The following is a 14,959-nucleotide window of genomic DNA, read 5'->3' on the forward strand; positions in this document are numbered from 1 at the left end:
TGTAAAGAGAACCTCAGACTCAGGCCTCTGACTGGACCAGAGAAGTGAAGTAGTGCTTCGAGTGAGTGACACAGCCACGGACGGCAGCCACCTTCACCTCCCGTTTCCCCTCCAGGGAGCCAGGGCAGTGAGTGGGCTGGGGAACCTGGCAACCTGGAGTTCAGGTCCACGGCTTTCCCTTTGTGCCTGGTCACCTTGGGCGGGCACTTGACCGCTCTAAGCCACAGTTTCCTCCTCCCCTAAAAGGAAGATGATAATATCCTGTAGGCCAGAGGGTGGCTTTGGAGGCTAGACGAGACGGTTGGCATCCGGCCCCAGCACAGCGCCTGCAGTGAACTATAGCTCCTTCCTCCTCCTTCCTCCTTTGCTGCTGCTCTCTGTGCCCTGTCTGCATCCAGAGCTAAAGGATCCCCATCACTTCTTGGGGCCAATAGTCTGGGCAGCAGAAGAGTGTTTCTTGGGTGCTGATGTCTTGGGTTTTTGTTTTTGGTTTGTTCAAAGAAAACACAAATCTTGTTTATTTTTGCTGGGTGATATTCACAATGGGCTGTGACTTCCAGGGTGGAGGTCGGTGCTGCAACCTGTGAGACAGGCAGCTCTCAGAGACACTGAAATGAGCTGAGGACAGAACTCTGTTGGGACTTTTCCCACACTGACAGCACTAAATGAGGGCACAAAAACTTTTCTGTCGCCTGGTGACCTGTGTGCATCAGGGACCAGGCTAAAGTCCCTTCATGTATTCCTTGAAATAAAGTTAACAGTGAGCCCAGCTCTTTGATCTCTGAGGTCAGGAGTGAGTTCTCAGCCTGAGATGGACGCCCTCTCTGAGTTTACATAATAGCTTATGTAACCGGGGGTTGGGGGGGCTCGAGGTGTCCCTTGTGAGTAGGGACAGAATGACTTCACAGAGACCCTGTTCCAACTCTCATGGACCAATAACATGCCTCCATCTTGGTGGGGGGATGCCCCTTTGTGGTTGGAAAACATCATTCCCAGCTCATGGGAGGAGTCAGAGGCTTCCTGGAACAAACGTGGTTCTAAGAATCCACGTAGAAAAGAAGCACCCTTGTCCAGGACACCCCTGCACATAAGCCTGTGTGTATGTGTGTGCACATACATGTATATTCCGGCCCCCACAACCCATGTAATATATTGCCTGTTCAGTTTGGTATTAGAACTAACAGGGAATCCAGCTAGAAAGCAAGAATCTCAAGGATCTTTCTCTAAAATTACTTTCAGGGCCTGCCCTGATGTCAGTACAGAATTGTGTGGCCCTCTGCATGCTTGCTCTGGGATCATGAAAAATAACTCCAGGGAATAGCCTTGTGGCAATGCAGAAGGCTGAGATGCCCTCTGAATCATCAAAGAAAATGATTAATTTTCCCTTCAACTTAGGGGTTGAAAGCATTTTGTTCTTATTCTTTGAATGATTAAATCTCCAATGATTTGTTCATGGGATACACATTGGCCCGGCCCGACTTTGTCCAAGGCATTGTGCTGGGAATCCAGGTAAAGATTAAGAAACGAGCAGACCCAGCCCCCTGGCCCTGCATTGGGCACCGAGGTAGACTAAACCAGTAAGACAGGTACAGAAATGCTCTAGGAAATGTCCTTGCAGGGTGAAATAAGCAACATGCATGGGTCCTCTGTAGCAGATTCGAGATCGAATCTCAGCTCAGTAGCAGATCATTTTAGGAATGCCCTTCTCTGAAATGAAACTTCTCTGTTGCCTCATCCATAATAAAAGGCAATCTTTGACACTTCCTAAAATGTTTATGAGCATTAAATTCCCCCCTCAAAAAATATTAAAATACTTACACAGTGCTTGACATATACAAAGACCTTGGTAGATGTTATTTTTACATGGAGTAGGGTCGGAGAGGTATCAGAGGTATCTGTGGAATCAGAGGTAATAGTTTGACCAGCTCTGCCTAAAGGCTAGTGGATTTCTTACTGGTTTTTCCTGAGATGGCAAAGGTTGGGAGCTGGGGAGACATGGCAGGAGGAAATGTAGAGACAGGAAAAGTCTGGCTTCTAGTCTACATTTATGTCTTATTTTGTTGTTTCCAGAAACTTTTATAACCCTTGTCCCCTCCTAAGGGGACAGAATAGCCCTTGGTCCGGCTACAGCACACGTGGGTTTCATTTATCATGTCACTGGAAGCTGATTGGTAGGGACAGCCTGTGGCAGTGTTGAGAAGGATTCTGAGGCTGGGTCCGTAACCTGACAGGAAAGAGTGCTGAGATTCCTGGGCACTGTCTGCCCCTGGAGACAGGTGGCCTGTGGGTGTCGGTCGTGGGTGGGTCGTCCTTGGAACAGGAGCTGTATTCCTTTGACCATTCTTGCAGGTGGAAGTGATCAAGAAAGCCTACATGCAAGGTGAGGTGGAATTTGAGGATGGAGAGAATGGCGAGGACGGAGCCGCCTCCCCCAGGAACGTAGGACACAACATCTACATACTGGCTCATCAGGTAGGACCTCTCCCTAGGTCCCGGCGCCAGATGTCGCTGGCCCTCGGTGCCGGCATTCCAAGGTGAACGTGTGCTTCAACTTGCTTTTCCTTTACGGTTTTAACCTCGGGCTGTGTCTGCGCTTGATAATGTGGCTCCCAGGTACTAGTGACAGCCTGACCCAGTGTACTGAGTTCCAGGGCTTCCGTTTTCCCACAGTAGCATCACGTCCTTGGAAATCCCCGCGCTGCTCAAAGGCCTTCGCACTGAGTCCTGACACTTGGATGGTTTATGGCTGTCTTTGGAGACAGCTGAAAGGACTCGGGCTTTTCATAAATATTGATGAGTCTGTCTTAACAATCTGAAGAAATAAACCTCAGCTGCCTTGCCTATCACATTTAAAAATCTTGGGGGACTGACTTGTCATTATGACTTCTTTTTGTTTGTTTTTCGGGGGGTGTAGTTATGCTTCCTGCCCTGGCACCGAAATGCCCTGTTTCATAACTCTTCCCAAGTGGCTGGGCTTTTGAAGACACTTTCTTTTTCTGGAGGTTGATGTGCCTTGAGCTTGCTGAGGTGTGTGGGCAGCTTGTAACTCTGCGGCAGGCTTATGCTTCCTGTCCCCTTCACCTCGCTGAGGTGCGGGAATGAGGGCTAGAGCAGCGACGGTGCCGGGCAGGGGTAGGTATGCCCCACCACGGCGTGCCGGCGGAAGGATAGAAAACAGGCTCCTGCCCCTCATCTCTTCCACGGCCCGTGTTTAGCCACTGACAGGGCTTGGGAACATTCTGAATGGAGACTCCATGTGGCTGTACAGAAAACCCCATCACCCGCCTGGCTAAAAACGTTGGGGGAAAGAGGGACCTCTCGTGGGCCTGAGCTTTTCAGGCTGTTCTGCCGAGCTCCCAAACTAGCCGCGCGCGGAACGCACCTTGCTGGAACTCAGCGGCCTCTTGCCGCCTTTGCCCTTCACCTTGCCGCAGGTTAGAACGCATTCTTTATACCCCAGAAAGGCCGGAAAGGAGCGCGTGCGTGCCTATTGCAAAGGGATGGTGACTCCCTGGTTTTCTGTCTTTGTTCTAGTTGGCTCGGCACAACAAAGAACTTCAGACCATGCTGAAACCTGGAGGCCAAGTGGATGGGGACGAAGCTCTGGAGTTTTATGCCAAGCACACAGCCCAGATAGAGGTAAAGGCAGCAGGAACTGAGCGCGGGCCTGTGGCAAGGGCCTGCTCTGGGTTTTGCCCTGTGCTGGGGTGGGCGCATAGTCATTCTTCTGAGCCCCAGCATGTTGGGTATGAATTCTGACTAGGCCCTGAGGACAAGTAGAAGGTATTATAAGAAAGGGAGGGACCTTCCAGAGGGTCCTTTCAGAGTGACCTGCTGGAGACTCTGATGGTCAGAGAGGCCTGTCCTGAAGAATGACGGCCAAGCGCAGAACTTAGGAAAATGCAGAGTCAAACAGGCAGAGCCTAGAAGGAAGGGCTTTGCTGACATGGAAGTAACAACTGGAGGCTGTGGAAGGGGACACTAGGGGAGGGTAAGGAGCTGACATTCAGTGAGCAGCAGGGAGGGCAGGACAGGCAGCTCAGGTCCTATGGAATCCTCTCTGCCTTCCTGGCAAGAAGTCTGGGTTTATCGGGAAGAGCCATGTGGAACCACGGGAGAGTTCTGCACAGGAGTGGGGCGGTCAGATTCGCATTAAATGCACATACACACAGCATACCTTACTCACTCTCTGTGACCTAACTGGGACCATCTTGCCCTTAGCAGATGGGGAGACATTGAAAGAAGATTCAGAGAGGGTGTGTCATTGGCCCAGCGAGCAGTGCCTGAGCCGGAACTGTGTGTAATCCAGGCCTGGCTGACCCCAGAGCCCATGGCGCATTTTGTTACCTGCGTTGAACACAGCGTTCTGTCTCCAGGCTCTGGGCAGTAAGGGGTGGTGTGCCCTGATTAGCTAAGAAAGGGCACAAATTCAATATCCGTGTCAGAACAAAGATTTTGAAGGGCTACCAGACTCCTTTGGGCCATATTAAATGTTCAGGATGAAGACTTCCTAGGAATATTTTCTTGCCTGATGTCTCAAGTGTGTCTGGACTATTCTAATAAAATGCGTCACCTTACTGATGAGTTGATCATGGCAGTGCATGTGGGCAAGTACCCTTGATTTATTGTTAATGATGAGAAGCTTGGTGGCAGAGCCAGCTCTGATTTATGGGGCCCTTAAAGGACAAGCTGTAGGTGTTTGCAGCATAGGATGTCAGAGCTCCTTCATCCACTGGAGAGAAGGCTGAAGCTTACTCTAGTTAAGAGGTGTGAACAAAGTCACCTGACCTGTTAGAGGTGGGGAAGGATTGGAATGTGTCCTCCCAGTTTTAAGTCTCCTGAAAATGAGGTGAGGGCAAATACTAAATTATGGAGAGACATGGCCAGGCATGGTGTTGCTGGCTCTCAAATCCTGCCGTTGGCTAGCCGCCTATTTCTTCCACTTTCCTGAGGGAATTACCTATGCAAAGCCAGAGAACACCCTGTTACTCCCTGGGGCTTCCTTCGCTCTCCACAGTTAGGCTGTGTAGCCCTGGAGTCTGGGACTCAGTTCTTGCCAAGAAGCCTCCTTCTTTCCCTCTGGATTCCAGAAACACGTCTTATATCCTATCCCTTCAGCTTAGGGAGATCCAGGGCCCACCCAACTATGTAAACAGGCAGGCTCTTGCCAGCAGGAGACTGCAGAGTTGGTTCCTGAGCCTGTCTGGACGACAGTGTCACCTGGGGGAACCTGGTTCATGAGAACGCTCTAGTCACCAATCCCCACACCACAGTTCCAGTTACATGAGGTTGACTGAGGGACCAGAATCAGTATGACAGTGAAGCTTCCTGTAACCTGATATTCCGCTAGATTCGGGAACCACTGGTCTAAAGACCACGTCTCCCAGAATTTATAGACATAGGGTCATGGGAACCTCTCACACATCTGAGAGAGCTTGCCACTAAGACTTGACCAGAGTCACCTCTCTTGCTGTGTCAGGGGATAAAAGTGTTGAAGAGTGTGAGAACCAGATCTTCTGGAAGAGGGCATAGGCCCTGGGATTCACCTGACTTTTCCATCCTCTGGGGAGGAAGAATAAAGGCCAAGCCCCAGTGGTACTGTGACCTGAACCCCTTTTGAAATCCCTACCCCCCCCCCCAGGATGGTGACTAAGTATCCTAGAACTTGAACCATCCTCACCAGACTGCCTCCTGTCCAGAAACCGACCCATGCTGGGAAGGTCATGGAGAACACCTGGGAGGTGTCCACTCTGGGACCCAACAAAGCTGCTTTAAAGGGCACTGAGCACTACCCCTGTGTGAAGCAGCCAGACTAGCTCACGCGCTGCGCACTTTAGATGCCGTGACGAGTAAGACAGGAGGACAGTGCAACTGGATGAACCAAGGGTCTCTTTCTAAAGTTCCTATTTAGGGAAACTACAACAACAACTAATTTTGCTATCGGAGAAGTTTTAGTGAGGTTTGTCCCACAGTCCAGTGTTGCACCCTCCGGTATGGTCGTCGTTAGCCACATGTGGCTGTTTGAATTAAAATTAAATATGGAGAGGGTCAGTGGCACCAGTCACGCGGGGCAGGTGTTCAGACACGGAACCATTCCCTCGGTACAGAGTTCTGTTGGACAGGCGCAGCCCCGTCATCTGGATATGTACACAAAACACAGTTTTAAGTTTTGGAGGCAAAAGTTAGTCATGGTAAAATTAATGGGTCTCAAGTTAAAACAAAACAACCAACTCTTGGGGCACCTGGGTGGCTCAGTGGGTTAAAGCCTCTGCCTTCAGCTCAGGTCATGATCTCAGGGTCCTGGGATCGAGTCCCGCATTGGGCTCTCTGCTCAGCAGGGAGCCTGCTTCCCTCTCTCTCTCTGCCTGCCTCTCTGCCTACTTGTGATTTCTCTCTGTCAAATAAATAAATGGAAAATCTTTAAAAAACAAACAAAAAAAACCAACCAACTCTTAAAGACTTTCCCAAACTGGTTTTTATATAAATGGGAGAGACATGGCCCCATCGGGGGGCTCTAAGATCTGAGAAGACGCAGGAAGAGCTTTGTGTTACACTCAGTCTTGAGCACCGAGCCCGTGACCTTAGTGAAGACCCCTAGTGAAAGGTTCCTGAGGATGACTGTCGGAGCTCCTCCATTCTCTCACCCTAGATCGTCCGATTAGACCGAACCATGGAACAGATTGTGTTCCCTGTGCCCAGCATATGTGAATTCCTAACCAAGGAGTCGAAACTGCGGATATACTACACTACAGAGAGGGACGAGCAAGGCAGCAAGATCAATGACTTCTTCCTGCGGTCCGAGGACCTCTTCAATGAAATGAACTGGCAGAAGAAACTGCGAGGTGGGTCTGTGGCGCATGACGCCTCGGGCCGGGGGGGGGGGGGGCACGCCATCCTGGGTTTTCAGGAGCCCCGCCCGATGGTGGAGGGCGACTCTCCAGCAGGAGCAGGGCGAGCCTAACGTCTGCCTCTGAGCACTGGGCAGACCCAGACACCTTGGTAGCTGAGAAGTGGGCTCTAGCCTCAGGGAGGCACCTCCCTTTGTGCCCCATTTGATGAGATTGGGTTGGAGAGCTCTGTGGAAGACTTCCAGAATGTCCTTTTTTGGTATCTTGTTGTAGGAAATAAAAGGAAGGGAGAAAAGGCCAGGCTTTGAGCTCATAGGATGGTGCCCTTAAGCAGGAAATTGAGCCAGCTTGACAGCTCATGCGTTAGCTCTCCGGCTCCAAAGACACCGGTCTCCCCCTTTTATGCAGAGTGACTTGGGTTTTGGACTCCAGCGTCATTTTATAGGCAGCGGAACCGTTTGCCACATAAAACGCACCATCACTCGCCAGCGAGTCCCACTGCATTGCCCGGCCCGGCGGCTTGAAATTACCCATCTCAAACGCTTTTAATAAGGGCTGTCCCTGAGGGCTGCTCAGCGCCTGGTTTTCATTAGGATTTTAATGGGATCCCTCAGCACTGACAGTACCCTCCGCGCCAACTGTTGTAACCAACTTAGAAAGGATCGTGCTTTATTTCTGTCTCGTAGTCAGGAGGCAGGTTTTCTCTTTGAAACCCTGGATTCCAGCTACAGTTGTGATCTTTTGGGCTCTTTCTGCGGGGCAGGGCGGTGGGAGGGGAAGCTGTGTTGGAGATCACTTTCCGGGAGCTCTGTCTTCTTCCTGCCTCCCACCAACCCAGGCAGAACGGACCAGCATCCCTCACGGCACCCTCCTTCCACCTCGCCATTTTTCTCCCTACTTCCCTGCCCCTCGGGTCTGGCTAGTGGCAAAGTGGGGCGTATGTACACATTGGCCAAGGGCCCTGTTCTTTACCACACCTCCACCCCCCAGCATTCTCACTCATCTCTAAGGGCTATCTCCTCATCCAGCACTTTAAAACATTAGAAGTTTTGGGGATGCCTGGGTGGCTCATTCTGCCTTCGGCTCAGGTCATGATCCCAGGGTCCTGGGATTGAATCCTGCGTCAGGCTCCCTGCTCGGCGGAGAGCCTGCTTCTCCCTCTGCTTCCCACTCCCCTCGCTTGTGTGCTCCCTATATCTCTTTCTCTCTCTCTTTCTCTCTCTCTCTGTCTGACAAATAAATCTTTAAAATGGTAGATGTTTCCTGGGGAGAACCTGGCTGCCTTGATAGCTAGAGTTTATGACTCTTGATCTCAGGGTCGTGAGTTCGAACCCCATGTTGAGTGTAGAGATTACTTAAACATAGAATTGTGAAAAGAAGAGAAAAAGAAAATGCTTCTGGAGCCAAAACCCATTCCTCACCCAGTCAGGTGACTGACAGAGAGCGGGACCCGGAGGCCTTTAGCAGAACAGCTTGCGTGTCCCCCTTGGTAGGGACCCTGGAAGATTGAGGGCACACTTCTGCCCAATACAGTGTGTCCTTGTGGCCTGCTGTGGACTTTGTGTAGGCTCCTGCTGCTCTAGCGTGAGCAGCCTTGAACATCTGCACAGCATAATGCTCAGGTGAACAGGGAAAGAAAAAATACCAAAAACAAGGTGGACATAGACCGCATCCATTTTGTACTCTTACATTTTCAGCCGTTAGGTTGGCTGGGGCTGTCTGGGATTCCAGCTTCAAGGGAGAATCCTGAGCTCACATATGCAGGCCTCCGCCGTGGCTGCTACCCCTGTGATTTCACTCTCGTCCGTGTGCGGGTCTATTGAGACTGGTGAGATAGAGTCATCCTGCCAACTCTGAGAGCCTCTAAAAAAGAGATCAATACTGTAGAGGCTCTCCAAGAGGCTTGAGAACTGACAGAGGGGGTCTCACCTCTTCTTGCTGGGGTGAGGTAATTTGTAATCTCTCGTTCTGAGACATTGCCCTGAGCCAGGCACAGTGGGAAGACCTCAGCCCCCAGAGGTGGGGACCTCACTCGCATTCCACTCCTGCCACCCTGGCTGCATGGTCCTGAGCAGACGACTTCCAGCTCCCAGACCCTTGCCTAGACGGTGGGGAATTGAGGTTGATTGATTGCTGAGCCGCTGTGTCGTCATTTCAAGATTTACGTTGCATTGTAGCTAATACCTTCTCTTATTGAGTCCACCTTTGTTTCAGAAACAGTTTTTACTTCAGTAAAGCTTAAATACAGCTATAGTTGTCAACTGAAAGATTTTAATTGGCTTCAAAGCTATCTGCTGGTAGGAGAGAAACTGAAAACAGTAACTGAATTAAACATGATATGCATATTTAGGGAGGGGAGAAATGTACTCATCAGAAGTGCAATTAAAGTGAAATACGTTTTTCCCTCTAAGTAGCTGATTTCTCTCCTAATAAATCTGCAGGGGGGGAAAATGCTGCTTTATTCCTGAAGCTGCTTTCCCTTTTCCCAAAAGTATCGCAGAATCACCTGTGCTTTGGTACGTCTGTAGCCAGGGCTCAGATATAAAGCCAAGTCTGTCTAAGACTGAGGTCACTTAGTAATTGCTTCTGCAGATATTAAGATCGTCAGTTCCTAAGCTCTCCCGAAGCCACCTTCCCTGCTCCTCTTACAGAACTTGCGTACACGCACGCACGTGCGCGCACACACACGTACACCACCTCCAGTGTGCTCACATGCTCTCTCACCCATGTCTCTCTGACTCCTTCTCCTGAAGTTCCCAGCCCCGGGGAAGTGAACACTCTGGGCTAGGAAAATGAGAAGATAGTAAAAGAGGAAATTGAGGCAGAATTGCATTTACTGACCTTTTCCTGCTTGGGGTTTTCCCTCCTGGTTATCACACCCATCCAAACAGCTGGAGAATTCTGTTTTTTATATACACAGAGTCCAGGTCCCCCAGCAAGGCCTTGTTCCCTCAGAAGAACAGACACAGAGGCTAGGAAAGGGGATGACCAAGAAGTGCTCTGGGGTGTAGGTCATTGGACTGACCTGTCTTACTGGGGTCATGGCGTCTGTCTTTTTGCTGTGATGTAACAGGTGTATTGATCCCTCCAACTTGTATCCTTAATAAGTAGAAAATATGCTACAAAGTATAGTTGGGAGGGGTTCAACAGTATGTAAGCTGTGATTCCTTCCTGTGTGAACCTGATGGGGGCAGGCAACACAGGATATCTTTAAGCGGTTGTAATTGAGGCGACTGATGAGGAGCAGGGCTGTAATTAAGCAGTGACATGCTCTGGAAGTGTGGGAAAGAGAAGCTTCTGAGAAAAGGTGGCATCTGAACAGCATCTGGAAGGACTGATAGGACTTGGACAAACATAGGCCTGAGAGTTCAGGGGAAGAGAAGGCATACTCATTTCCTCTTGCTACTCTGAGAGAGTCCCACAAACTTGAAGGCTTATGACAACATACATCTACTATCTTAGAGTTTTCAAGGCCAGAAATGTACAGAGGCTCTCACTGGACTAATATCAAGGTGTTGGCAGGACTGCCGGCCTTCTGGAGGCTCTAGCTTTGTTTTCCGGCGTCCAGGGTCTTCCTGCACTCCTTGGCTCCTGGTTTCTTCCTCCATCTGCAAAGCCACCCGTGGCCAGGAGAGGCTTTCGCACGCTGCATGACTCTGCCTCGACACTCCCACACCCTTCCTTCACTTTTAAGGGTGTTTATGATTATGCTGGGCCCCCTGGATAATTGGGGATCATTTCCCCATCTCCAGATCCTTCCTTTATCACATCTATGAAGTCCCTTTTCCCACGAAAGGTAACATATTTGATTCTGAAAATGAGGATGTGGACCTCTTCGGGGGTATTACTATTTTCCCCTCACACAGGGTATATCCGTTGTGTTATATTGCTGTAGAATAAATGGCCTCAAAACTTAGTGGCTTCCAACAGTAAGTATTTAGGTCCTCACAGTCTCTCAGGGCCCCGGAGTTTGGGAGCAGCTTAGTTGGGCGGTTCTGACTCAGGGTTTTGCTGTCAAGTTGGCAGCCAGGGCCTCTTCATCTGAAGGCTGGGTGTACCCAGAGGACCCACTTTCTGTTTGCTTATGTGGCTGCTGCTGGAAGGCCTCACTTCTTCTCCATACGGGCCCCCCTGTAGGGCTGCTGGAGTTCCTCACTACATGGCGGACTGTGTCCTCGGAGCAGATGACTGAGGAGAGGGTGAGCGTGTGTGTGCACGGAGGATGCTGCAGTGCGTCTTATGACCGAATGTCAGGAAGCATGCCCGTCACTTCTGTATTCTCCCGGGAGCAGTAATTAAGTCCGTCCCACACTCATAGGGAGGGGGATTGAGCTGTACCTCTCGAAGAGCAGAGCATCGAAGACTTTGTGGACATACTTTTAAGCCTCCGTGGGGACAGTGCACAGAGGCTGGAGGAGGGGTGGCAGATGTCCAGGGAGCCCATTACTAGACTGGGATGTGAAGGTGGTGTATCTGGGGAAGGGAAGTAGGAGAAGAGTCTGGAAATTTAGATGACACGCGGGAAATAGAAGACAGTGTGTGTCAAGGTTGGTCTTTAAGGGTCTTTTTGCACCAGGACAGATACCCAGTTGATTTGAAGGACAGAGTATTTGTTCATCATATTTAAGTATGTTAACTTTATAAATACAGATTTATTTGTGAACTCTATGCCGTGCTTAAGGGCCATTTATTACAATTATATGAAAGCGTCCTATAGTAGCTCCTGTTATATTTGATATTGAGAACCCCCTTGAAGAGAGTTCTGGCTTACGTAGACCAGCGCTGAGCTTTGCCATTTCCTGTTTTTCTTTGATCTCATACGAGCTTTCTATACTGACGCTAATGGGGAGAGGATATTCTAAATCCCATTGCACCCACCACTCAGCTTCGACCGTTACCAGCCCTTTGCCATGCTTGCCACCTGTCTCTTGTGGAGTTTCCATTTCCAGATCAGAAATGGGCTTCAGTCCCAGAAGAAACACCAGTAGCTATTGTTTCCAGAGCAGATGATTTCTCATCTTAAATTTGTTTCGGCAATTAACTTTAAAAAAAAAAAAAAAAAGTTAATTGTTACTGGAGGTTGAATCCTGCTCAGTTCGTCTACGGGGTGAGGAGATGAGCCACTTACCTTTAGCCTTGTCTGACTGCACAGGATCACTGACCTGGGTGATGAGATCTCCACAGCTTCCACCCCCTAGGGGCTGGGCCTCAGTTTCCCTCATTTTAAAAATGAGAGATTTTAAATTAGGTGCTCATAGCTCTAAACATCTAGAATTTGGAAACATTTCCTGTTTCCAAGTGCAAACATGAAATGAGCAATTATTAAATTACCCAAGGCTCTGTTTAATTGTGGCATAACTTTATTTTGGAGAGAAGCTTTCAAAGATTTGGCTGCTGCTCTAGGCGTCATTATAGGGCCATTGCATTTGTCCTTGGCTGCAGTCCTAAAGTTAAGTGATGACTTCACTGGGGAAGAGAAACATGCCATAGAGACCAGTTCTCCCATACTCCATACTTCTTTGGAGGGAGATCATGTGAAAGGAGACCGTCTTTTGGAAACTCTGCTTCTGGCGTGGAGGCTGGAATTATGCCTACCACATCTATTTTTGAGCATCACCCTAAGCACCACAGGAGACAAATTCAGGAGCACCACCACATGTGGTGTGGCCAGAGGCTTGTTGTTCTAACGGAACATGCCTGGCCAGCAGGGTGTGACCTCTAGGGGACTACAGAATCAGACGGCAGCAATATGCAAAGGGTCTCTCACCCCTCGGTGATGGCTTTGGTACCATATCCTTTCTCTACTGTAGCCTTTGGGAATGGGAACTTAGCTGCTGCTGACTACCCAGTCGGCAACTCCCTCCCGTAGTTCCCCTGGCCCCCGCGTGATCGTCAGACTTCAGGAAAACAGAAAATGGCTCGATGTCAGGAAAGGCATCATTGTCTAGCTTTTAGGCACCGGTGAATTAGTGGAGGATTTTGATTGAGCAAAGGAGTGTGGAAATGGTAGCCTCCCTAGCCTGGGGCCCTGCTGGGCCAACTCTGAGTGCTGTGTGTCCCTCCAGCTGGAGCCCCGCACTTCCAAAAGGCTCCCTAAGTTCTTGGGCCTCTCCGGGCATTTCCTTTGGTCCCAGAGCCCTGGAAGGGCTGAGGATTCAGTGCCTGAACTCTGGACAACCCCAGATTCCATAACTGGTGGCGTCGACCGGGGCATGCAGCGTCTTTCAGATGTTCCAACTTTTCTCCTTTTCTTCTCTCCCTTGTCCCCAAATACATCTTCTGTTCCAGTAAGTACTCCAAACAGAAATAAACCAATCTGATGTCGTTATGAGCCTATGAGTCAACCTCAAAACAAATGATCATTTTTTACTGCTGTGGTAAAAACTGGGAACAAAAGTGGGCTTGTGGGGCAGAGCGGGAGGAAGGGCGGGTGGGATTCCCAGCCTTCTGACCGGCGGCCTCAAACCTGACATGGCCTGATCTTTGTTTTCACAGCCCAGCCCGTTCTGTATTGGTGTGCCCGAAACATGTCTTTCTGGAGCAGCATTTCATTTAACTTGGCCGTCCTGATGAACCTGCTTGTGGCGTTTTTCTACCCATTTAAAGGAGTCCGAGGAGGTACCCACATTTTTAATTTCAAGAAAACTATGAGAAGCAGCAGGAAGCTTGTGACTTGCATCTTCAGTATGGTCCCTGGAAGTGTCGGTGCAATATTATGGGATCTCACTCACCCAGTTCAGACAAGTTGAGATTGTAGCTTTCACCACAGACTCAGTTTTCAATCTCACTTAGAAGAATGTAAATGGTGTGTCCACATTTATCTGCCAGGAAAGAAAGAGAAGCTGTACACTCTGAAATCTGTAAGCGATCTCAGTCAGCCTCCTTGTTATATACATATTGGGAGACTTTGTCTCAGAGAAACTGAGAGATGGAGCCAAACTTTCACAGCTAGGTGGGGGGGGGGGGGGGGGGCTAACCCTAGAACATAGATATTTTGATGCCCAGTCCAGTTAGATTATTTTCCCCATACCATACTTACAGAATTAATTTCAGAGTGGAGAATTTTTAAGACATGTCTGGAATTTTTTTTTTTTCTTTTTTTTGGCAAGGGGCTTAGGGAGGCAGGGCTTCAATGACTGAAGACTGCAGCTCCTTGGATATTTAGTCTATAAAGAGCCACGTGCCACTACTCATGCAATAAAATGTGATGTCCATGGTCTTTGTGGATATCTGCCCCCCACCCCCACCACTGTCTCCTTCCAGCCACCTGCCGTGTGTGCTCTGCACATCTTGCCGAGAACAGGCAGACAGTCCAGGTGGGGCTTCTCTGTGTCTGCAGTTCTTCCATTTGCTGGACAGCATTCTGGAGCCGTGCACGCCTGTGGGGACCTGGGGGCCAACAGAAGCCCCGCCACTGTCACACATCCACGGCCCCTTTTCTGACACCCTGGACTGGCTTTTGGGAGGTCTTCTCTGCTGCATTTTTCATCAGCTGTTTGGCAGATCATCTCACATACATATGTCACAACCTGCCAGTAGCCACCTTGTGTGAAAGAATGGAATGAAGAGCCCAAAAGGAAGACACCAAAACAGCGCAGGAGTTCCAGGCTTAGCTCTGGAGCCTGGTAATGTAGAGGTGTATATGTAATGAGACAGCTTGTCTAGACTTAAAGTCTACTTAAGGTCCATTTTGAAAGCAATGGCTTGTTCCTTGATGCTCAGGTATCCAACACACCCATTCGAGCAGTTAGCTTTTCTGTTTGGCCTTCGGTTACACTGAAAGCATCATTGGAGTGATTTTTTTTTTTTCCCCCAAAAGTGACACCTAAACGCAAGTCTGGGGGTATTTTCCCTCTTAATGTCATGTTAGGAATAAGTGCCTCTGTGTGAAGAGATTGTGCAGGTCCACAGTACTGCAAGGCTGACATCAAGGGGGCATGTGCCCAGCCAGACTGCTGGTCGGCAGAGATGCGAGCATGAAGTGGCCCGTTGGAGCGACAGAGCCCAGCCCTCTTTTCCATCTCAGGGATGTCCTCATGCTCATCAGAACCCATTCTTCAGCCATTACTTTGGATGCATTTTGCTTTATCCCCCATTTCTTTAGAAATATT

The 14,959-nt window shown here is 49.6% G+C and overlaps 1 protein-coding gene across 1 annotated transcript in view; it reads left to right on the plus strand.

Moving 5' to 3' along the window:
• Nucleotides 1-14,959, plus strand: part of ITPR1 (inositol 1,4,5-trisphosphate receptor type 1) — a 327,611-nt gene that overhangs the window by 265,434 nt on the left and 47,218 nt on the right. Inside the window, exons 50-53 of the mRNA XM_059390201.1 lie at nucleotides 2,350-2,472; nucleotides 3,535-3,639; nucleotides 6,650-6,842; nucleotides 13,344-13,466. Coding sequence (XP_059246184.1) covers nucleotides 2,350-2,472; nucleotides 3,535-3,639; nucleotides 6,650-6,842; nucleotides 13,344-13,466 — 544 coding nt within the window. The remainder of the gene's footprint in view (nucleotides 1-2,349; nucleotides 2,473-3,534; nucleotides 3,640-6,649; nucleotides 6,843-13,343; nucleotides 13,467-14,959) is intronic.

This window comes from Mustela nigripes, chromosome 2 (assembly GCF_022355385.1).
Source record: "Mustela nigripes isolate SB6536 chromosome 2, MUSNIG.SB6536, whole genome shotgun sequence".
NCBI classification, from domain to species: domain Eukaryota; kingdom Metazoa; phylum Chordata; class Mammalia; order Carnivora; family Mustelidae; genus Mustela; species Mustela nigripes.